This window comes from Archocentrus centrarchus, chromosome 22 (genome assembly GCF_007364275.1).
Source record: "Archocentrus centrarchus isolate MPI-CPG fArcCen1 chromosome 22, fArcCen1, whole genome shotgun sequence".
In the NCBI taxonomy this organism is placed as follows: domain Eukaryota; kingdom Metazoa; phylum Chordata; class Actinopteri; order Cichliformes; family Cichlidae; genus Archocentrus; species Archocentrus centrarchus.
Window position 1 is genome coordinate 14,507,394 of NC_044367.1, and position 25,707 is coordinate 14,533,100.

General features: G+C 40.7%; 1 protein-coding gene across 1 annotated transcript; it reads right to left on the reverse strand.

The window, feature by feature from the left end:
• Positions 1 to 1,171: 1,171 nt before the first annotated feature.
• On the reverse strand, positions 1,172 to 23,389 carry asap3 (ArfGAP with SH3 domain, ankyrin repeat and PH domain 3). Its single transcript, XM_030719610.1, has 26 exons — positions 23,021 to 23,389; positions 19,150 to 19,222; positions 17,165 to 17,310; positions 15,552 to 15,626; positions 14,540 to 14,589; positions 13,465 to 13,588; positions 12,417 to 12,502; positions 12,105 to 12,180; positions 11,054 to 11,140; positions 10,696 to 10,805; positions 9,923 to 9,992; positions 9,681 to 9,768; positions 9,279 to 9,327; positions 8,330 to 8,496; positions 8,101 to 8,234; positions 7,851 to 7,942; positions 7,545 to 7,725; positions 6,134 to 6,219; positions 5,877 to 5,992; positions 5,728 to 5,795; positions 4,819 to 4,926; positions 3,917 to 4,133; positions 3,546 to 3,813; positions 3,244 to 3,448; positions 2,935 to 3,066; positions 1,172 to 2,519 (listed from the first exon to the last, which is right to left on the reverse strand). Exons 1-26 carry the CDS (start codon positions 23,144 to 23,146, stop codon positions 2,445 to 2,447), a joined length of 3,009 nt encoding a protein of 1,002 aa, XP_030575470.1. The 5' UTR covers positions 23,147 to 23,389; the 3' UTR covers positions 1,172 to 2,444.
• Positions 23,390 to 25,707: the final 2,318 nt, after the last annotated feature.

Consider the following 25,707-nt stretch of genomic DNA (forward strand, 5'->3'; position numbering starts at 1 on the left):
AGCATTACCATGCATACGGGTTTTACACACACAGATCTCAACATCTTGGGCATTAGAAACTTAGAATATTCTCCATTATGTTTTATGTAAGAGTCTCCAAACTTATATGCAAACCTATTTAACAAAAAAAGGCTATTGGGAATCATAAATTCAGATTTATGATTTAGCTTTACTCCACATTTCATTGATTATTATATTTGTACATAGTCTCTTTGTGTATATAATGCTAAGATAGATTAGCATGTTAGTGAATGGATATGTCCATTATGCAACATGTTTTGGAAAATAATATTTTTATACACAGCATTCATATACTCTGTATTAGTACAGGCAGACAGGCCTAATGGATATGGGTTTGTGTATGGGCTACTCTACACTAGCCAGCAGAACAGAATAGGCTGTGGTAGAGTGAGCTATTATCCTGGCTGTTAGTGAAGTGTTATGTAAGTGACAGGTTGGATCTTGGACATTCTGGCTCTGGGACAGAGGGTTGGGGCTAAGTAACATCTGGATAGAGACTAAATGAAGCTGGAATAACACAGAACTGTGGGGAATACTGCCAAGAGAGAGATAGCTGAAGAGATTTAGCTTTAGGAAGGCATTTAAGACAGTTGTAGGGGCTTTGCAGGTCTTATATTGGACTCTACTTAAAGATAAATGAGTTCAGGTTTTTAGAATATGGATTACTGGAGATTAGTGTATTTTTATGAAGTCACACGTTTCATAACCTGGCAGTGTCAAGCCTAGATTACACTCTGCCACAGACACATGCAGCTGGAGACAAGATGGGAGTACATTCTAATCTCTCCAATTCCTGTCTATAGTTAAAATTCAACCAATTTTACTTTTAATATACTGTGTGTGTACAAAAGTCAGCAATAGCTACGAAGCTACTGTTCACAATAACACATTAGGAATTAACAAGGTACCTTTATGTGTATCCGCACTGAATAACCAAACCAAAATTGAGCTGTGTTTGCTCTCTGGCCTTGGCACAAAAACATTTGACCTCATTTAAAAGTATAAAAGACGACAAAGCATTTAAACACGTTTAATGTGTATATTACAAATATACCCAATAAAATAAGTTTATCTGTTGTGGTCTGCATTTAACAGAATTCCTACTTACAACTGCAGTAAACTGCAGTCATCATTGATAACCTGCTCATCTTGTGATTTCTTTGCTGTAAGAAGAAGAAACTGACAAGTTTTTAGTTTAGTGAGAAGGAATTCTTTATGAATACATTATGCAACTGTGTCCATCTTTTTTTTCTCTCTTACAGTCATTTAAAAACACCTAATAAAATAAAAAAAAAAAAGACATCAAATTAGTGACATGAACTAATACTATCTGTAATGATACCGCCCTTTATAATACATAACATATAAAAACAGGTGTTATACACCTATACATATACAAAACGTTGTGAGTGTATAAAATTCTGTGTAATGTGAAGATTTGTTTCCGGTATAGAAAGAGGAGCAGTGAAAGCTCTCCCATTCTCCACCTTCCTTTCTTTCCTAAAGGAACCTGAAGGCCACTGTGTGTCTGTAAGTACATGTGTTCACTCAACAAATCACTGCAGTGAGGTGCTATTCCTAACAAGCCCTCTTAAAGTGCTATTTCGTGGTAGTACAGAAATATTTTTGTTTTCCCTTAACACCATCATTATTCCAGGTTCTCCAGAAAGCGATGCCCGGAGCCAGAAGAAACTGGATCCTCCACTCTCCGTGACGCCAGTGAGCTATGCCCAGAGTCAAGATGGCTGGTCTAAAGTTTCTGATCTCTCCTTGGGGTGTCCAGACGCCTGTGGGAGGCAGACTGGCTGGCACGTCCCTGGGCAGGTTGCACTGAGACACTGACCAGGTTTAAACCGCATATCCAAGCCTCAGTATACTGTGGCTTCATAGACTAGACAGTTTCCATTGAGTGAAGAAAAAAAAAGCTCCATCCCAATTCAGTAGCTGGCTATGTACACATTTACAGTTCTTCCAACTCTTCTGAAGATTCATGTAAAGTTTATATTGCCTTACAGGGTTTTGCGCTACAAGGACCAATTTTGCCTCGTTGTTCAAGTCCTAGATCAGTATAAACACTTCAGCATTTCTAATCCAAATACATGATTAATGGTCAAATGAGCATTAAATGCAGTACTTGATCCTTTGAATATATGTTTAGGGTTTTAGAAAGGGTTCTATAGGCTGTATGAAAGCTTTCAGTTTCTTTATTGTCTTCTAGGGATGACTCAATGTTAAAATGGTTTAAACTCCTAAAACTGTCATGTTCACATGTTCCTTGGTCAAGACGACGTCATGTGGAAAAGTCAGTCCGAGTTATATCCATGGAAAATAACAATGTCCACTCCTGGATAAATTCCACTTTGTGACGATCAAGTTCCAAGGATAAGATGTTTTGCCATCTTGAAGAATACTGTGTTCTCTCCTCAGTTTGTTAGTTTGTGTACATAGTTGACAGGAAAGGTCCCACTCCTGGATGGATCCCCCTCTATGTGACCAACCTGTTAGGAAGAATACATGGCTATCAGTCAAATCACTATCCATTTACTATATAGTGCAATACATTTGTAGTAAATTTAAATTAAATGTATTTATTTTTCTTTGCCAATATTATTTTACTTTTACTAAAAAAGTAGTACTCATGACGTGTATATATACAATCCCACAAATATATAAGATGCCAAATTAACTGTTGGATTGACTCAACAGCCGGTAATAACAAGGGACAGTAAGCATCCATATGCTCTTTATACTGATCACTATTGAGCAAACTAATGAGAGAATGAGAGACTGGATGAACAAGATTACCACAGATTGGATAAGTGATAAAAAAAAAAAAAAAAAGGACTTCAACAAGTATGTGGAAACAGCTACTGAGTGGAAAATGGGCCTTGATGAATCTGTAGTTACACTTACCCACCAGTGGGGGTCATTAGTGGCCATGACCACAATGATTTCATCTTTGAAAAAGGCGAGCTGCTCAGAACTGACAGCTCTGCAGTCCACCAAAGCCTTGACACGCTTATGATGTGGCCTGCTGCCAGAAACCTGGAAAAAACATGTAAACTACTTCTCAGTGTGCCACCAGCAAATTTGTATACTGACTGTGAAACCTCTCCAGCCTTTTTTTTCCCCAGAGGAAAAACTGCTGAAATGGCAGTGTGAGACGGAGCAATTAAACAAAAGGCCAAATAAAATACAAAAAGATTTCTCTGTTGCTTTTACCATAGCGTTCCTGCGAGGTCGTGGGATGCAGGTCAAATCAGGTGAGGATGAAGGGGCAGGAGCTGGAGTGATGCCTTTACTATTCCCACTTGGGGTGGAGTATAGCTCCTCCTGGCTGCCCACAGAGCTCACAGACAAAATGCCACACTTTGCCAGGCTGCCTCCGCTACTGCTCGTGCGGCGGTATGACGTGGTCTTCTCTGAACTGGAAGATAACCCAGAAGTAACAACATCACCTTACACTAACCTGTGTAGCATTAAGTTCATGGCATAAGCTAGATTTACAATCTTTTTCCCCTCACCTGACAGGCCCTATGTGATTCTGAGATGATCCTAATGGGGCACTACTTTGAGATCCAGAACTATGACTAGGATGCCCATCCCATGTCTGTCTATGTGCCCTGAGCAGAGGTGGTCTCCCACCATGGCCTTGGTTTTCTGTATTCGCTGAAGAAGGGTTGTGCCGCGCCTGTGTCTGAGGACTGGATGAGTGAGAGGATGGGTTAGAGCAGCGTCGTGGAATTTGGTTTCCTTCATGAGGTGTGATTGAAATCTGTGGGTCAGAGCGGCCTGTGGAGGTCAAAAGCAACAACATATATTAATAAAAAACATCAGTGGCTGAAATAACGCAGTTATTTATTTGTAATGCAGACAAGCTGTATCAGTAGCTTACCTCGTTGGATAGATTTAGCTGGCAGTGGTGGAGGCACTGAAGTTCCAGCAGGGGCACTATTGACTGGAGGGTTTTTATATAGAAAGTCTATATTCTCATAAGTTTGACAAGGTCTGCTACTCGTACTAGCATTGGAACTACTGACACTACTGTGGGTAAAAGAAGGTCCAGCCCCGTTTGATGATGTAGGAGATCGTTTTTTGGGTAACGGGCTCACCTGAAATTAGGTAAAAATTACCAAAATGTTAATTTCTATAGCTCCTCCTCATCTTTCTTAATTTTATTTTTTTCATAAACTTTCTAAAACAGATAATGATGAATGAAAGGAAAAATTCCAAGCCTCCCACAGTCTATTTTAACTGAGAGGTCAGTAATGACCAAGGTTATTATAGTTAACTAAAACTAAACTAAAAACTAAAGCTAGATGTGGGAAAAAAAATAAACACTGTAATTAATTAAAAAAAAAAAAAAAAAAAAAAAAAAATATATATATATATATATATATATATAGGAGGACGTTTTAGCATTTCGTAGGTTTGTAAAATCGTATCACAACTTCCTAATGAGACTTTGATGACATGTTTGAGGCTCTGGACGTCCACAAGACTGTGAGTCAACTGCTTTCAAAAAGGTCACTGTTTTTATTGTAATCCCTGTACTGATTTTCCTAAATCTCATCTCTGACATATGCCCTCCATACAATATTAAAAAGACAAAAACTAATAAAAAAAATAAAATGAAACATTTTCAAATAATAAAAACTAAACTGAAGCAAGCAAACCAACTGAAACTAAACTGGCTTAAAGACAAAAACTCAAAACAAAAACAAAAGCAAATTATTATACTTTTTGTATTTTCTAAAGTATAATGACACTGGTTAATGGTATGTGTGTGCCATTTACCCTCTCATCCAGGTCATCCTCGCTGTCGTAGAACTCCTGAGACTGTGTCTCCCACATGAACTCTACATGGATCTGAGAGTTAAACTTCCCACTCTGGGCCAGCTCCAACTAAAACACACATATGCAAACACAAAAGAGCACAAACAGAATGCTTAACTCTTTCTGCATTTGTACACATAACTTTATTAACTAGGGTGAGCTATGACTGACTGTAGTTTGTTCCACTTAGCATTCTGTTTTCTCTTTTTACTTTGCTTGTTAACTTTTTCAGTAGTGTAGTTTGTGGAGTTTTTTTTTTAAATATACAAAACACATTGCAGTGTTTTGTATTAGTTGTTGTATTAGAGACAAAAAAAAAAATAAAGCAAGAAGGACAAAAAGACACGAGGGGAAGTTTGACCCTTGGATCAGCATTTTTCAGGAAAGTGAAAGCAAAAGTCCAAAGAGACTGAATGCGCCTACCACATAAACAGGCACGTCAGTGCAAGTTAAAGGTTGTATAGCTAATTATGAAAAATAGGAATTCTACAGCAGTTTACTTGTCTAATATTTATTATTGTTCCACAAAGCAACCTTTTAAAATAAGACTGCTCACAATCAAACAGGATGTTACACGAGGCAGGTCTGATTCAGCAGGGCAGAAGGCCGGTAAGAAAATAAAACCAGTTTATGAATGATACACACAGGGACCCGATGAGGAAAGGGTTCCTTAGTTGAGCTTTGCTGCATAGGGAGTTATTTCAAGGTAGTGTTTCCAGCTGTGGAAATGGGGTCATTTTGTTTCTGGAGTCAGCTTTCTGTTCTGGTAGGTGCAACTTGAGCAGCTGAACTTACTTCCTGCCAGTGTGTGTTCTCTGAGCATTATGAATTAAAAAAGCTTTCAAAGTTGAAGGGGAAGTGAGGTCTCACCAGCTCGGCACAATGTTTATGCTGAAGTCTCCTGGCAATATCTAGGGCCGTCTCTCCTGCTGAGTTCACTATAGGAGAAAGAGAGAATAATGGCTTTCTAATTATGACACTAGGTAAAAGAGAAATACAACTAACAGAGTAAAATGTACCTGTTTGAAGTGCTGCCTTTGCTTTGAGCAGTAACTTGAGAGATTCGGGCTTATGATATAGAACGCTGTAGTGAAGGGCTGTGTTCCCCTCTGCTGTTCTCTTCTCCAGACAGTTGCTGTAGAACGAATGTATAGATTTGATAGATGCCTTAAAACTTTACTAAAGTGAGCTAAGGACGCCTCTAACACAAAACTGTCTAAACCCTTCATACACTTTTCCATGCAAAGTAAGTAAAACATGCTACATCATGTCTGACCTGTTCTGACAGAGGAAATCCACAAGAGCCAGAGAGCTTCTTTCCTCCAGACGCACAGCAAGATGTAGCGCTGTCTCCTTGATTCCCTTAAATTGAAAGAAAAGATAAAGTCACATTGGTGGCATTTTAAGAGGTCTTCCATCCTTACTGCATGTTATTTTTCCAGTGCAGCTACTTCAGTCAATCTCCTGAACACTGCATGTTAAAATCAGGCCTACAAATATGATGCCACTGAAGCTTATGTCAGAGGTTGACTATGCACCAGCTGTTTCATCTTGGTGTGTTAAAAACTGCTGAAAGCTTTAGGCCTCATCTGTTTACATGAGGGGCAAACGGGAGGGGCAGAAGAAAGACAGAAGTGCCTGCATAATTCAGTGACTCTGCCTCATTTGTTCTCCAGAGACATGAGCTCTGAACTAAGAGCTGAAATAATAAATGAAACCCAACCAACACAAACAAGCAGCCGCACATACACACACACACACACACACACACACACATGCACACACACACACACACACACACACACACACAAGTGTGTTTTGCTATCTTTGTGGGGAATTTCCATTGACTTCCATTCATTTCTACAGCCTAAACCTTACCTTTACCCTTTTCCTAACCCTAACCATCACATACCTAACCCTAACCCTAACCTAAACTCAATTCATACCTTAGCCCTAACTCTGACCCCTGACCCAAAAACAGGGTTTCCCCTTGTGGGGACAAGGTTCCAGTCCCCACAAGGAGCAATTGGTCCCCACAACGTAGTATATGTCAGGAAAATTGTCCCCACAAGGTATTATAAACATACTCACACACACACACACACACACACACACACACACACACACACACACACACACACACACACACACACACACACACACACACACACACAGACTAGGAAGTGCATAACAGGAGGGTAGAATATGATTAAAGACATGAAGTTGAGGCGTTGGAGAGAGACAAGAGGGGAGGGTAAAGATTAAATTAAAGGCCAAAAGAGATGAGACGTCCTCTCATGACCCACCCACATTAAATATATTTCACATACTACAGCTGTTTACTCACATTATATGAACACCATATCATGAAATTTTTTTCTTTTTTTTTTTAAACATTAGACAGATTTGTCTTTATTTCTGACAACTTCAGCTACAGTTCAGCAAAAGGAACAAAGCTGCATTTTCATCTCAGAAATGTGTGAGGAGCTTTAAACAAACTGGATGGACAGTGTGGTCAGGATGCAGCTGTCATTCAAACTAATTGGACAGCATCTGTAGGAATGTTAAAAGTTTAAATTTGTCACAGTGTAATATGGGTTTATTACAAGCTTTCCCACCCTAACAGGCCAATTTTGAGGAGCAAATGAATGTGTGGAAATCAGCTTGTGGCTGTAAGTTATCTTTACCTGTCCTTCAGGGAGTGTGAGTGGTTTGGCCAGATCTGCTCCCTCAGCATAGAGCTGAAGAAGCAAAGTGAGGTCACGGGTCCTCACGGCTTCAAAGAGCAGGCTAGGATTTGCTTCTTCTCTGCGCAGGACGTACCGACGCTCAGCGTACTTTGCCACAATGTATTCCTTCCTGGCATTCCTAGTTGTTGAGCAAATCCATTTTAATAAAATACACTAATAAACCGGCATTATTAAATGCATTCTTAATATCAAAGTGAGTATTAAGTAATTTTCATTAGCACTTAAATAATAAATCAGACTCACATGTCACTGCGTGGCAGTGGTTTGACAGAGTCATTTGGAAGGCCTGCCTCCATAATGTCATTGAATCGGGTGTTGCCAATACTGACGGCCAGCTGGTGTGACACACAATGCAACCACAAATATGTGACATGAAAACATTGCAAAGAATAGCACATCGTTGCATAATGTCTGTGAGCAAGAAATGCAGACAACAAAAATATGTCTGTCAGGTTTTCTGTAGGCTGTGAGTTTTCATGTGTCAGTTTAGTACCAGTAGTTCGGAGGTGCTCAGTAGGTCCAGAGTGAGGGACTGGATCCTGGAGTAGTGGACACCTAGCTCTCTGTGGATACCAGAGCACTCAATACATGTCAGGATGCCCAGATTAGTCGACAGCCACGTTGGATCTGAGATGCACAGCTGGTGGTTATTCATTATGCTTGTAAAACCAATGTAGTTTCATATTCAATTCTGTAATCATCACTAAAAATGACTGGCTGACCTGGAGCTCCACAGTCTGCGCAGGCCTCATTTCCAGGCATGTGTCGAAGCTCAGCAATAATGGATCTGGAAAGTTCCTGGAGCCCACTATCCTGGAGGTGAAGCTGATCCCCACCCAATGCTGTGTTCAGGGCCTCCTCCTTACTGTTCTGCAGCACGGACATCCAACTAAAGTGCAGATGCAGATACATTTAGAACACTGTAATTACTCATTTTGAGGCTCAAGCCACAGAAAGTCTGATAACCAGAGGACACTTTCACTAAAACACCAAAAGTGCTAAAACTATTTGTTATGTAAATTTTTCTTTTTTTTTTGCACAATTGTGTACTAATCACTACAACTACTTCAACTTCAATACCACCTAGACTCATCGTGAATCTCACATCTGTCATTTCTGAAGCTCTAGTACTTTTCCATACAAACCATTTCTCATTGTACCCTTAAATTTACATAGCACATCACATCAAAGAACCTGCCTGGAGGCCCACACAGAAGGGAAGGACAGCGGACGAAGAACCCCACTTGCACCCCCATCCAAAACCACATCAGAACACACAAAGTTCCCCTGTTTGCAGCCTGTGGCTACAAAGAAAATTCCCAACCAGAACCAAAACTCGGTCCGTTTCAAATTCAAACAGTCTTTCTGCATCATTTAGTTTCTCTTGCTGTTTATAAATTGTCAGCTCAGCTTGTTCTTTATTGCATACGCCATCAAATTATAGTCTTTCCTTACTAGTTTTACTAAAACATACTTAACCCTTTCCTTATAGAAACAATTTATTCTCCCTGACTGGAGTCTTGGCTGTTTCTAAGTGTACGTTGCCAAAATTCTTTCCTACACATACCTATGCTGAAATAAAAAGGCCACGACATGCAACAACTTGCTTATAATGATAAAGTAAACTAGAATGTCAACATTCATTCGGCCTATAGCAGTATCAATGCTTACATCAAACATTCCTGCTCATCTTCTGCCTGGAAATGATAAGTCCGATTATCTATGGGGAAGGAAGAACAAAAGTTAAATATTACCTTGAAATGTAAATTACCCAGTAGAAAATGGAACAGAGAGGTTTGAAAGATGATGGTGAAATAAAGCTTGTGTAACTAGACATGGTATGAAACAAGCATGAAGCATGCAGCCATCCCTGTTTAACCTCACAGCAGTTTATATTAATCACTGGGAATGTCTGGCGTTTACGCCAAAATAAAATGTCTCAGATCCTAATTTCAAAAGTGAGGACCAAAGAGGCAAGTTTCCACACAGCTGTGCTGCAGATGACTCTTTACAGTCTTTAACGACTGTATGTTGAGGGGAAAGTTTAAGGGTCAAAAGGTAAAATGAACCTACGAGTGACTAGGTCAAAGGTCCTCCTGTCATCGGGGTTGGGTCGCACCTGGCAGGTCAGTAGGTTCAACTTGGCTGGGGGTCGATTGATCTGAAAACACATTTATATCAGTACATCTTGGAGAATTTGGACAGAATTCAAGTGTTACATGAACTTTTATCTTAATATTTGCAGTATGCCCTTTGAAAGTTTACCCCACATGGCATAACTGTCTAACAGCATGGTATCAATTATGAGTCCTCACCGTACTGTGGGAAATAGTCAGGCAGCCAAATTTGACTCCACACTTTCTCTTCTGCCAAACCTTCCTGATCCTTTAAGATGAAACAAATAAAAAACAAAAGCCTCAATTTGATTAAAAAAATATACATATATTCACATTGTTGATGTTGAATTATCTCCCTGTATGATGTGTGCAGTGCATAAAATGAAAAAAAAAAAAGTGTTAACAGATACATTTGGACACACTACACTAGTCCAGCTTATTCCTATTTACAACACCTCAGTTTTCATCAGTGTGATAGAATCAGGTAAAACTGCTAAGCACGTGTTCTGTTTTTTGTCAGTGGCTTGAGAAAAGTTTACTCCCACTGAGTCGCCCTACTGAACCACATCCCCTCTCCTTATCATACACTAATCTAGGACTGTGTGTGTGTGTGTGTGTGTGTGTGTGTGTGTGTGTGTGTGTGTGTGTGTGTGTGTGTGTGTGTGTGTGTGTGTGTGTGACGCAAAAGTTGGATCTGCTCAGTTAGCCAGTCTGCCAGTAAGTTCCACAGAAGGGGCCCCAGCTTGAATTTTCATCTCACAATAATGAAGACCAGCTGGGGCAGACAAAGTTTGCATTAGCCCTTCTCTCTGCATGTACACTCACTTAATTTTCACCCAGCTGAGATCTTTTCTGTCTTTTACAATGTATGTGAGCACAGTTTACCGCTTTGAAAATGTTAAACGGCATGGAAAATACATAACTACTGTTTTACAACTTCATGTGTGACACCAACTAATGCTTTTACACACCCATCACTCTTCTTAAGCAGGAAACCGGATTTCTCTGTGCCGTACTTCTTGTTTCCCTGCGGTTGGTGAATGCTATACCCATTGCCAGAGTTTTTCCTGTTTAGGTACTCCTGGAATATAAACAGGGATTTAAGGACTTAACTTCAAAAGCTTCAAACCAGTTCTGCAGATTATAAAAACTTAAAAGCAATACACAGCAACTGTAGCAAGACACAGTAATCTGATCAGCTAGACACTTAAAGCCACTGCCTCTGGACTTTTTATAGCACTCATATTGGCTTTACACTGATGAAGTAAAGGTCTACAGTACACCGACTTACTAAGTAAAGAGTCTGTTATGCAACATAAATACGCATACCTCTTTCCCCTCCACTTGGAGAAGTGATCTAAGTGAATCTCTCAACTGTGTCAGTTGTTTGACCTCCTCATCTTGGTCTTGTCGCACCTAAAAAACACACCATGAAAGTCTTTTTACTCAAAAAAACCTTAGAAGAAGAGTGTGTGTTTATTAGATCACATACAACTTTTTAAAAAATTTATTCTGGGTGTGGAATGACAACACAAAGCTTTGTGTAATGGTCTCAGTAATCCAGAACAGAGCTCAGTATTTGGGTGTGTAGTCCTCTGAGGTTTTTCCATTTTGTATTAAGAAGCAGAGTGGCCACACTCTCAAGCAACATGGGCCAGTTTTACTGGGAAGTTTAAGCTTTTTTTTTCTTCCCAGGGAACCATAACAGAGATTCTATCTGAATTTCCTTCCCGAGGCTGAGGTCTGGCATGTCTGAACGGCTCTGTGTTGTGCCCATGAAGAACCAGAAAAACCTCTAACGTTCCCAGTATCACAATTAACAGTCTGTTTCCAGTGGGTTTAACCAGAAAAACGGAGCATGGCAAATAGTGCGCAGGCTGGAACCCAGTTAAGAGCGGTTGGAGAAATAGATGTGTACCAAGAAAGTATGAAAATAAAGGATACATTCATTTCCATCTTTTGGAAATGAGGGCAAGCATTTCTGGGAAGAGACTGTTAAACAGTCACTGCCTGTGGATTCGGGGGGGGGTTGTTGTAAAAGACCAACACTGAAAAAGTATAAGTTGAAACATAACACAGAGATTTACTATAAGTCTACATGTGCATACTTACTATTTTTGTGCCTCAAGCGGTAAAGAAAAACTGAGGCAGTGTGTATGAATGTGTGTGTGGGATTCGCTGGATTGAGAGAACGACTGCATCAATATGTAAACTATGTGCATATGTGGGTTGTCAGAAAACAGATAAATTTTGACCTTTTAGTCACAATCAAATATTTTTCTATAGTAACACTGGATAAAAAAGGCATAAATGTGAATAAGCGCTGCTTTAAACACTGAATGTATAAAATGCAAGAGGACTGACAGACAGCAGCTTTTACCATGTGAATAGATGACGCAAGCTTCTCGATAAAGGGAGAGAGATTCTCAGCAGCTTTCAGTCCATCCTGAAAGAAACTGAGATCAGAAAAAGAACAAATGCTGAGTCATTTACTTAAGTTTAAGCATCCAATTCCACACCAACTAAAACATCACATGCTGAAACTGTATCAACAGTTTTTCTCCCACATGTGAAAAAAAAAAAAAAAGAAGCCTATGTTAACAAGAATCATAACATACAAAAAGGACCAACTGCTGTGCAGAGTACCTCAAAGTCACCAAATGAGTAAAAGTAAATCCTGGCTGAGACTGACCTCAGCTGGGCCTGGAAATATTTGATGAGGCTCTGGAGAAGATCAGGGCCCTGACGCACCTTCAGGTCCTGGAACTTCAAAAGGTACTAAAAGCAGAAACAGAGACAGTTAAACACACTTCCAAAACAACTGTCATTAGGAAGGACTGTCAGGTCTAGAAAAACATGCAGCGAAGCATAAAGCTACTGTTTTTCAGAAGCTACTATTTAAATTCCACCCTCCGCTGCACAGCTTTAATATTTCTAATCCATGCTTTTACTGTATGGCTGAATGTTTCCAGTGCTTGATGTTAACACTACAGTCAGTGAAAGAAGCCTGTAGTCAGAAAGTGTAAAGAGTCTTTGTTGATAAACACAGAACACACAAATTCATATTCTGTAATGGGAAAAAGCTTTGAGGGCAAGCTATGAGGTTTTAGTTCTGTGGGGAAGGAATGACTACATTTTTCTTTAGTCTTTGCCCCATAAAACCTCCATCTGGATTCATCTGTCACCATCTACCTGAAGCAGCTCAGTGTTGCATTTTTGCTCATTCATGTGAGCTGCTGTGTGATTTACTGAGCTTTACAAATATGGAGGTGGAAAAAAATATAGACAGAGGGGTTGGGGTGGGTTGCAACAACTGGAAATTTCATTTTCCCCTGCCTCTCCTCTTTGTCTCCACAGCTGGTCTCAGTCAGGATTAGATTTTTTTCTCAGGGTGGTGTAGTCTCCAGCTGCACCACCACACTCAGCTGGAGACTACACCACCTGTATGCAACAACACTACTACTATGCCCCCCCACCCCCACCCAGCGCTTTTGAAATTTGCATGTTCTAATCTGTAGGAACCAACTATTCTGAAATTCAGTTCGTAGACTCAATCACTACACTCATGTTTAAGCCTCAAATGACTTACTGGAGATACACAAAAGGGAGTGACCACCAGTCCACCATGAATATAGTATGTAATCCACATGACAGACCACCCACATGAAATAAATGAAGCCCACCTCAGGTATGCAAAAGGTGTCTGGGGTATGGTATTTTGACTGGCACTAACTCCCCACCTCACACATTTGCAGCTGGAAGATCCGTCTCTCTCTCTCCATGTCCTCCACTCCATCTGAGCCCTCTGTCCTGATCAGTCCCAGCTGCCTGTTCTTTTCCCTCCTCTCCTTCTCTAGCTTCACTCTGGAGGGGGAAGGGAAGGAAAGAAAGAATAGAAAGAGGACATAAAGAAGGTTATTCCTATTCATTTGCATACACCAACATGTGCCACAAATGTTGAATCTGATCAGCTCTGTCTGCATGAAAGTGTGCAGCTTTATTCGATTACAGCCTCCACTATCACACTCCCCTTTCTCATGTAGAGTGAAGAAGCTGGATAAAGAAATGATAAGGGAGAGGTGTAATCTTATAGCATTATAAAACACTTTAAACTAAAGCTGGAATGAATTCCAATGAAGGCTGTGAAGTGCAAATGATTCACTGTTATTTCTTTTTAAAGTAATGGAGAAGGACCATGGGAGATGAACCATTATCCTATTGACTTATGCTGCTATGTGACCCAATATTAGATGAGAAAGAAATTTAAGACAAGATTCTTTTGAAGCAACCGCACCCACTAGTATCTTGATCTATAGTTCTGTTATGAATCAGTGTAGGGCCTGTGCAAGTGGCTATGCATTTATGAGCAGTTTATTTGTTTACATCAGACAATGCTGACCCAAACTACATACAAAGAGGCAACAGAGCTGGGGGTAATAACTGTTACACAAAAGTTACTTATGCTAAAATTACTGCAAAGGAGAAGACAGAAGACATCAGAACAAACAAAGACTGCATATGGATTATTAAAACGGCACGAGGCTGCACTCCGAGATTACAGGCTTGCGTTGGCATTATGATCAACTCAGATACAATTACAGCCTCTTACATACAAACATTTTTGTTTCACTGCTGCACTTGCACAAATCAAAATGTCACAAGGCTATGCCGTGACTGCATCATACCTACAGTGCAGCTTTCAAAAGGTTATTTACTCTCAGAAAAACAATGAGCCAATGATGAAGACCTCTACTGCAGTCTGACACTTGCAGCCATACAAATGTGAAGTAACAGACTGAGAGCATGGATAATTACATTTTTATGTCGTAGTCCTTCCAACTTTTCTCCATTTGTTTCTTGAGCTCCTGTTTGAGAGGAGAGGAGAGGAGAGGAGAGGAGAGGAGAGGAGAGGAGAGGAGAGGAGAGGAGAGGAGAGGAGAGGAGAGGAGAGGAGAGGAGAGGAGAGTAACTCGTATTTTACAGCTCTTCCTGGTTATTATCCAAGTGGGTGGAGCAAGACAGGTAACACACACAGATGCAATTAGTCATATTATGCTGGCTAATCTGCCATCAAGCTGAACAGGATTTCAGTGGCAATGTGCCTTCTTTCAGTTATAGTGAAGCAATATTCAGCTGTTTGAAAGACAGGGCAGAGATGGGAGATTATTGATCACTGTCTGTTAGCATGGCAAATCAGGAGGTGAAATACTTGGCAAGACTGGGAAGTTCTGTGCTGGAAAGTACTTAGCTCTTACTATTTAATGTGGATAAATAACCTTATATTACCCAATAGTCCCCATAATAGCCCATAATTATGGGCTAAACTGTGACTACAATGTCTGCCACAGGAAATCCACCCTAAAATGGAATTTGCATTGTGATAGTTGTAATTGTTATAGACAATACCATCAATATATCCCACCTCCTGATGCACATCTTGAAAATATTATCTCTTTTTTTGCTTTAATTGACTCACAGGAAGAGCCTCAATCTACAATTTCTGTGTGAATTATAACATCTAAATTGTTTCCTTTTTTTAATGTGAGTGGAAATAGCCTTGCACGTTTAACAATTATGCAATTTTCTCCCAAAAACCTCTTGGTTGTTTCAAAAATGTGATTATAATCCACTTATCTGTTGCTAAATAAACAATAATGATAACACTTTATTAGAATTGCATAACATTTTAGACATTGTTTGGAAATCTAGTTTCAGAAGGATTTGATCTTCAAACTTTTTTGGTCAACAAGTCATCATATGTAAACCAGTTGAGTCAGCAGTAATTTAATTAGTATTTCATTAATTTCATAATAAAATCCAGACTCACTAATCTGCTGTCCCGGAGCTCAGACTTCAGTACATTTTCCAGAGGAAATGCCATAATGTTGTTTAGGTTTTGTACCTGAAACATATAAGAGAACAGAGAAAAATAAATAAATAAAAATCAGTAAAGACCATAAAAATATTCCTCAGAACAAATGGCCTTTATCTGCTGTAGTTTGAATACACACACACACACACACACACACACACACACACACACACACACACAGACACACACACACAGACACACACACACACACACACACACACACACACACATACACATACACAGACACACACACACAGACACAGACACACACACACACACACACACACAGACACAGTATGGATGTGCGTTTCTGGGAATGAGAATTGATAACTCAAAAAAATGGTGATCTGGTTATTCTGAACTGATGAGTCATCAAAAGAAAACACTGGAGAATAACTTACACCACTTGTTTAGATCCAAGTGGGGAGATGATGCAATCGGTTTAGATGAAGTGTTTGTGTAAAGTAAAGTGAGATTCATTGGACGGAGTTTTGATTAACGCTGCTGTGGATCTGGGGGAGAATGAATCACAAAACAACCAGCATAACTGTTGGGGTCCACCAGTTCCTCCATGTGAGTACATCATATCAGTATTTTGGCATGCATGGCAGCATAAATTATTCATCATGACTCACTGCTACACATCTCCGGTCAACTATTGTCTAAATTTACTTTTCATGGATTTTGGTGAATTACAACCAAGCTGAACCCTGCTCTTAACATAAATAATGTCCAACCACATCCGTGAGCTGACTGCAGAGCTAACCTTGATATATTGACACAGCAGCTTGAAGACTGGTAGATTTGTTTTGGTTGGCAGCCAAACGCTGGGGTAACCAGCAGATAACACACAGAGCTCTTACACAGGGAAATTCCGGCTTCCAATGTCAACACGTGGACAGAGGACATTGATCAATGTATGCGTGTTTATATGAGACACTGGGACACTCACACTAACGCTCAAACGTGGCGTTAAGGGACATGCTCAGCCAGATTTTGCATCACAACTCCTTAAATCATCCTGCTTTTAGGCTTTTGGGCCCACTTCCTTTTCACATCTGTAAGATCTAGTCTGCCCCTGTGAGGCCCTGATTGATACATGGCGAGTGAGTGTGTGTGTGTGTGTGTGTGTGTGTGTGTGTGTGTGTGTGTGTGTGTGTGTGTGTGTGTGTGTGTGTGTGCTGACTCACACGAAGAGGTCTGGGATGAATTATCATCACCAAAGAAACTATCAGAGGGAGGGGGTTCTGGACTGCCCCAGTCAAAAGGCCAAGTATTCAGCTGTTGAAAACTACCTTCCTCTATACACCATGTAAGTATGAGCACACACACAGTTTTCCTGTCTCACAATGATTACACACATCGGCTGAAAATCTTTTGGGGACAGGTTTGTGATTTAGCTGATTTACCTGATTTCCACTGAAAACTTTCTGATTATGTAAATATTTAAGTATTTTAGAGCCACGTCTTAGCCCCATGTCCCATAATTTTAACTCTCTAATAAAACAGCAAATTTAAGCAAATGTCTCCTTTCCCTTGTTGTCCAATCTTTTGCCCTCTTTACCCACCAGATTTTTGAAGAGGGATGTGACCTCTCTGGTGAACACAGCCAAGTTGAGGAATCCTGTGGAGACTTCATTGTTGTCCTGAGTCAGGTGACTATTTCCCAAGCTCTCCAACACATCAATATACTGCTCCTTGCTGTCCACATGTGCTGAAAAACAACACATACGCACACACAGTAAGTACTGATGCAGTATGACTCAGATTAATTTAGGCGTGCAGAAAATCTGACAAAGGCAGACTGACTTGTTGTTTTGGGAATCGTTTAACAAGGCAAGCATGTGGGATAAATTAGCACCGATTTACACCCAGTGGAGGAGTACACCAGAAATCTATGTTTCTCCAAGGCTCATAGGTCCCTTTTTCAAGGGTCATGACTTTCGTGATGACTCTCAGTCTGTTGAATTTATATGGGAAAAGAAAATGCTAATGGAGAAGAATCTGGACACCACTTTGCTTTACATAGTATAAAGCAAGGCTTTACTCTACAGCCATTTCAAAGCTAGGCTTTAAAGAGGATATAAGTTACCATGCAAGCAAGAAAATCTTGGATGTCAATCAATAAATATGGGCACCTTATATTGTGGACCTGAGATCTGTAGAAGCACCCATAGCAGAATAAACAAAAAGTAGACTTAAGGAGCAAGCATGGCAAGTTTCTGCTCCACTTCCACTTCAAGACAAATATAAAATGGTAAACTGACTGCAGATGGGAGACAGGCTGACACCGGCTGAAAAGCAGAAATGGAACATTTTGTCTGACAGAAAAATTGTGAATTAAGGAAGGAATGCAGACATACTGCGGGATGGAGGAGACAAGAACTAGGGGTTGCATGAAAACTGGAGTGGTTGTGGCTGCATAGCCATTGAAATAAAATTATTATACCAAACATATGTGCAACTATCAAAAAAAACAAACAAACAGCTGAGTCACTGAGAAGCTCAAAGGATGTTACAGCTGACCTTTAACTGCCAGATACCAGCAGAGCAACTCTGCTTTTTCACTGCCCTGCCAGAACACACACAGACTCACAAGCCACAGCATCTTGGCAGAAACCAAGGACTGAGTATTTATGGGAATAGAGAAGGAAATAAAAGAATATTTTAATGTGCATATATGTGTGACACAGTAACAGAACATCAAATCAGCATGGAGGAGGAGTGGGGGTCAGACTTTGAATGTTGTGAGTCAGCCCACTGATCCACAGCTAACATCAGGACTGTTAAATGGTTTCAATACCATAATGAGTGAAAGGGAAGGACCTCCCTTCTTCACATTACAGGAATTAACCCATATGATTCGACTTAGAGACACAGAGGAAAAAAAAGGCAAAGGGAACAATGATGGAACATTTCTTTATAGATGCTATAGCACAGTTGACTGCATCTGGTTGCCTAACTCTGCACAGCTGGCCCGCTGACTCATTTTACTAAAAACTATGAGCTGTGGCCTTAAAATGGGAAGCAGGCTTGTAAGCAAGTTTAGAAAAAAAAAAAAACCATGCAGGATATGTAGTGCATTTTCTCTGTTTCTCCAACACATTTTTGAGGTGAATACCCGCATGTTGTTCATGCCCACATCTGACAGTTCCACGCCAAGTTACGGCAATATAAATCTACACGACACACACAGAAACTCAGAAAACAGTGAACTTGTGGATTTTTGGCACAATGAACTTGAACACCTTGTTGCTGAAACCACACAAGCCATTTACTTTAAACACAGAAACCAATGCATACACAACACATGACAATAGACTCTGTTTTTAAATAAACACAATCGCCCATCATCCCACGCACCTGGGTGCCAGAATAGGTGGCCTCACCCATAAACATCACTGTCTACATGAGCCAGATGACGTCACCTGTAGCAGAAATTATTATGAAGGGCCCCCTATGCACTGAACAGATCACACATACAGAGGCTGATCTTCACCTGAGAACTAGTAAATGAGTAAATGAGACTTGCATGTGACACACCAGCACTTACAGAGTCCAGAAGCGTGTATAACTTTGATCATTTTCTTCATCCTCTGCAGAGCTACGTGGTCCATCTCCAGAGACTGAAAATGAAAGAGAAATCAGGAATAAGAAAAGGATGTTTGTACTTAAAAATGACTCAACATAGGTACATCTGTTCAACCGCTTGTTAATGCAGATATCTAAATGGGCCAATTACATGGTAACAACTGAGTCCATTTAGGTATGTAGATGTTAACACAGCCTGCTTAAGTTCAAACTGAGCATTAGAATGGGGAAGAAAAAGTGACTCTGAACACGGCATGTTTGGTCTGAGTTTTCTAAACTGCTGATATACTGGGATTTTCCTGCACAACCATCTCTAGGTTTTACAGAGAATGGTCTGAAAAAGAGAAAATATCAAATATGCAGCAGTTCTATGGGTGAAAATGTTTCACTGATGTCAGAAGAGAACGGCCAGATTGCTTCACACTGATAGGAAGGCAAAAGTAATTCAAATAACCACTCCTTTCAACAAAGTGTGCAGAAGAGCATCTCGGAACGCACAGCATGTTGAACCTTGAAGCAGATGGGCTGCAGGAGCAGAAGACTACACTGTGCCACTCCTGTCAGCTAAGAACAGGAAACTGAGGCTACAATTCGCATGGGCTCACCAAAATTGGACAACAGAAAATTGGAAAAATGTTGCCTGGTCTGTTAAGTCTTGATTTCGACTACAAAATTTGAATGGTAAGGTCTGAATTTGGTTTAAACATGAAAGCATGGATCCATCCTGTCTTGTATCAACAGTTCCAGCTGGTGGTCATGTAACGGCGTTGGGGATATTGTCTTGGCACACTTTCTCCCCCTCAGTACCAATCAAGAGTTGTTTAAATGCAGCAGCCTACTAGAGTATTGTTACCGACCATGTCCATCCCTTTATGACCACGGTGTACCCATCTTCTGATGGCTGCTTCCAGCAGGAAAACACATCACATCACAAAGCTCAAACCATCTCAAACTGTTTTCTTAAACATGACAGTGAGTTCACTGTACTCAAATGACCGCCACAATCACCAGATCTCAATCCAACAGACCACCGTTGTGATGTGGTGGAACAGAAGATTCCTGTCATGGATGTGCAGCCAACAAATCTGCAAGAACTGCGTGATGCTATCATACCAGTATGGACCAAAATCTCTGAGGAATGTTTCCAGCACTTTGTTGAATCTATGCACAAAGAATTAAGGCGGTTCTGAAGGTAAAAATGGGTCCAACCCAGTACTGGCAAGGTGCACCTAATAAAGTCACCAGGAAGTGTACAATGTATATTTTCCAGAAATCCAATTGAGAAACTGAGTCTAATTTTCTCACAGTATATGACTAAGCCAAACAGATGAGTAAGCATTCATCCAGGATACAGTTGTCTGTGTTGCACTGTTGTGTACAATCCCAAATGATGTTACAGCACTGTCACTGTCACTCCCTGGGTTGAAACACTTTCAAAAAAACAAAACAAAACAAAAAAACACCACATAGCACAGACATGACACAGACATTCAAATGGCTTCATTGTATTTTGAACAATAACTCTTCAAAGCCAACACTATTTGAAACTATATCTTGTTTATGCTCCTCACGCGGGCCCTTGTTTAAATGAACAAGACTTGCGGCACTCCACCTACATGTCACCAGAAATAGCTTTAATGAGCCAGTAATCTAGACTTAACTGAGACTCTGCCTTGTCGTACGGTGTTGTTTGCACACCACAGGCCTTCCTGGTTGGGTCCACTCCCTAAATGTTAGTTCATTAATTAAAAGGCGGCGCGGGTGTGTTCTGTGTTCTGTTCAAGGAGTGGGAAAGTGATTTAGTGGGGACTTGGAGATGGGAGTTGCTGCAGTTTCCTCTGGTAAGTTGGTTGGCAGATGGGGATAAACAGTGGAAACAAGCTGAGGCAGGTCAGTGAAACAGGTTACATTTGTTGAACTGAATGTAATAAATGATGCACAAACTTAGAGACAACCCACCATTCAGATGAAACAGACCAACCATCAAAGAACAATGCACATGCACCTTCTGCCTGCAAGTGTGCTTATGTTGATATAATAGTGTCATATCCAGTTCCCTTCCTTTATTATGCAGGGCTGTGTATTCCTGCTGTCCCGGTGTGTCAGCAGAATTTAACATTGCGTGACTTGCCTGATATGTGATCTATATTTACAACATTAACTTGACACAATGAGCACACTTATCACCAGAAAATCTATACAGTGTTATATCAACCATAGCGCAAATGTTCGAGTTCAGATCTGTTCTTTAAAGCGTGTCTAGGAATGGCATAAGGCCCACTGTAGTCTATTGCTAGAGAAAGTGAAACCATTTATTTCTGCTTTCTTTCTTGCCGCTAATCAAACTAGTTCTGGATGTGCTGACCAAACATGATAACTATAATCTGTGCATCTATGAAAAGAGATTACTGCACTTTACACATGTGTAGAATTCCAGCAGGACCCTCCCCAAACAGCAATTCCAGCCGTGTATTTTCCAGTGTGTCATGCTGATAAGTAAGGACATGAGCCCAAGATAAATGCATCACACAGCTGTTTAAAATGGTCTTCTTTATTCTGCAGTCTCCAGCTAGCCTCACTTTCTAGTCAGGCAACTCCTAAACAACACCTTTCATCTCTCACTAGCTATCATGAGATTTCCTCTCATTAAAGGTCAGGCATCAACTGAAATCCAGTTGATCCAGACTAGGATCAGTACTACAGCAAGCACTACTTGAAGTAACTGAAATTTTACCCTGAACTATTCCTGTCAAACAGCCATTACATGTTCTGAAATTGGAAGGGTTTCGATTTGTAACAGAAAATCTGTGGTGATTCAGAATGATGTGACTCTAACCAAAAACACACTTCCATGTGGACCACAGCAGAGCACCAATCTGTAATGTTTTGTCACAAAGAAGACAGACAAGGAAGTACTAATATGCACACTTGGATTATTTGTGTTATGGCCCTGTTCATAGTGGCCTCCCTCTGTTTCCTCGTTTGCCCAAGGAGCGTTGGAAGAAGAGATTTGAAACAAGCACAAATGCACACACTGAGAAACATTAAACAACTCTTCAAAGTATTAATTCTGGGAGAAAAAAAAAAAAAAAAAGAGTAATGCAGATGTGCTAGTTCAGACAGACATGCTTGCAGCTATGGGCAAACGTGTGCATGCTTTTTCTTACAAACACAATGCTCCATTCTGTCTGAATCAGGCATGTTTGCTGTGTTGTGTGTTGTTAGTGTCCCACCAGTCTGACTCCCATGAGACTGAAGACATAGCCAAGAAAACTGTGACCTCATGTAACCTTTACTCATCTGTTGAATCAGGCACCAGGTTTATGCTTGCTGAACGGATCATATGGAAACTCCTAGCCTGTCCTGAGGACTGTGCAAGTGCAGCACCCATACACTCGTTTTATCCAAATAGTGAAAGAAAAAAAAAAAAATGTCATTAAGTTGCACAATTCAGAACCATCTTAATCCCATGTCTTAAAATGAGGACCATGACACCCCAAAATCAATACAGACATCCCTGTGTTTGCTGGAAGAAACCCCCTTTACACCTGACACTGGATAGGTTCTACACCTTTTGTAATTAAATTTCATGTTCGTGAAAGGAACAAAGTCTCCAAGTTTAATGCAGAAAGCTACGTTCACATGCAAATTATGTTACAATAAAAACGATTTATAGTGCTTCGGCTTTAAAGAAGGAAGCAAGGAGACGGAAAAAAAAAAACAAGCTACAATGCAGGTAAGCGTTAAAGTTAGGCGTCTCGCCAGAACTTGGACAGGTAAACAATAAAGGTGTACGTCTGCTGCACCGCCTCCCTCCCTTCCACATCTCTCACCTCCTCTACCGCTGAAACTGTGCTCCGACAGTCACTCATTTTAGATTGAAAGGTTGAAGTCCCCGGAGAAGACAAATCCTTGTTTGCCAGTTCCACAAAGTCCGAAATGCTTATTCGCTCCAGCATGTTTCGAGCGAAACGGGTCACTGAAAAGAAATGTGAACCAAAGTTTCAGGCGCGCATTTAATTCCCATTTGAAGAAGAACGGGGGGGAAAAAAACAGTCGCTCCCTCCTTCCTTTGCGGAAGCAGACAACTGCAAAACGTCCGTGTTCTTCGGAGTGTGAGTTCCTTAAAATAAAGTCTTTAAGGTGGAAAGCAGAGTCAAGCTACACCGAAGTCCTGACCGACCTTAGAGAATGTGTGCGCGTGGAGGTGCACCGGCGCGCTATTGTGAGCGCACTCGGTGAGGGAGGGAGCAAACTCCAACGTCACGTGGGAATGTTTGTGCTTTCTGGCAAGGCAGAAAGAGAGAAAACTAAGTCTGTGTGTGTGTATGTGTGTGTGCCCTTGTCACCATCGCTTTCATTAATACTTCTCATTTCTATGCGAACTAAAGTGTGGTCGCCATGGATGCAGAATCCCTCATTCACAGACTTAAGTGAAGGAGAGGAATTTCAATGGATGGGATGGTGCGTTAGGACTCAGTGAAGACTGCAGTGAGGCGGAGACATAGGACCTACAGTTTATGGAGGATCCCTGAACGCTATTATTCAAAACTGCAGTTTGCACTTTTATTAGAACACTGGTAGGAGGAAAAAGTATTCCTCACATCGGAGAAAAGGAGTCAGGTTTTATGTGCACTGCTCTTTAATTATATCCTCATTGGGTCTTTGCACCTTGATCCTCTTGGCTGAGGCTCCAAAGCCTCCTTCTTCTTCTTTTTCATCTAATGAAAAGATATTTTTCAAAGGGAGAGGATTTCTGATATCCCTCCCTTCTGACATTTCCTGAAGTCGTTTGGGTGGGGGGGGGGGGGGGGGGGGGGGGGGGGGGGGGGTGAAAGAAAAGAAGAGCCAGTGCATTTGAGAGGTGGAAAAAGAAGCAAGGGTTGTGTGCACAACATAAGTCCTGCATGCCTGCCATTGTTAAGCTTGTCAACTCAAAGAAAAGAGTTGTATCACAGAGCGTTGCCTCAGGGTGAGCAGTGATAAAATACACTATGAAGTTCAGATGGGTGATTTTAGAAAGCTGAATCAAATGCAATGGCTCCATTTAGTGTTACCACAAAACCACATATTTGCCTACATTAGATACATGAAAGGAAACACTGAATTGATCCCAATTCCACAGGTTATCTCCACCATATCCAATCAACAAAAACAGGCTTACTTTGTGATTAAAGGATTGTATCTGTTCTCAGTTCCAACTTATTACTGCTGCTCAGTGAGCGGCGCAGAATGGATGCTGTGTCTTAAATGTGGGCACTCACAGTGGTACTGAGCGTACAGTCACAAAGATAGACAAGCGCCTTTTGACTCCCATATCGTGTTATTTAGCCAGTAACATAGACACGCCAAAATGCACATCCATAGCAGTACAAGATATCATTGTTGTGTTGCACACACACCCACCCACATACGCACGCACGAAGCTTAAACTGGAAGCTTAAAGGAGTGGTTATGAAAAAAATGCTCCTCTGGAGTGCAAAAAAATATATCTTTGTTTTTTTGTCCTTAAGAGATAAGGCGGGACACAATTTAAAATGTGGACTGTAGTCTCCGGAGGAAAAGCTGTAAAACCCCACTCTTTAACCTTTCAATCATTATGAAAAAATGTGCACTTTTAAAAGGAAGTGAGGACACACATCACATAAATGATGTTAGTGACCTACTTTAGCAGGGGTTCATTCACTCATTGTTTCTGCTGCATGGCTATATGTGAGGACCTAAGTAGGGAAAGAGAAAGAACAGATACAAATGGATATAAGCAGTTTGCATGGAAATGTGTTATTATTTTATTGTATGTGCAACATGTGTGATTCCATGCTCATTGTGCATGCACTCATTTTTTTATGCACTTCTGGGCTGATGTAATGCAGGGACTTGCTGAGTTCAAACAATACCCTCCTTCAGTTTCTTTGCAGCCCTAGTAAAGAAGCAGAGTCTTTGTATCCCAGCCAGCCTTTGAGCCTGGGTCCTATTGTAAAACTGAGCAAACCGGTCTGTGCAGGCATTGAACTAACATATAGTGAAGAACCAAAATCCAAGGACAGGGTGGGTGGGAAAGAAGAAATTTACAGTGGAAAATTGTTTTCCTCTTTTTTCAGTGATGTTGGGAGCGTGGCAGTGAAGATTCGCGCGCTGGAAGGAAGACAAAGGTGGAATAACAGGACTGGAGAAAAAGAGACTTAATTGGAAAAGTGACTCACTTAATTTTTTCCCTCCTTGTCTCCACCCTTTACTACCCTTTTCTTTTCAAATATTAAGAAACTGTCTTCTTCCTCTGTGAAGGGTAATTTAACTACTTCTTTAAATCACTACTTCTTTTCCTTTCATACCACACCATTTCTTGTTTTCGAGCAAATTCCTCTCAGAGACTGCGAGCAGGGAAGTTTTGGCGGTGAGGAAGTGAGGTGCACTGAAAACAGCTTCTCTCTTTCTCTCTGACACACACGTAGCATAGAGGTCACACCAACATCTTCCAGTAAAGATTACAGCTGCCAGGATTTCCTTCTTGCTTCCCAGC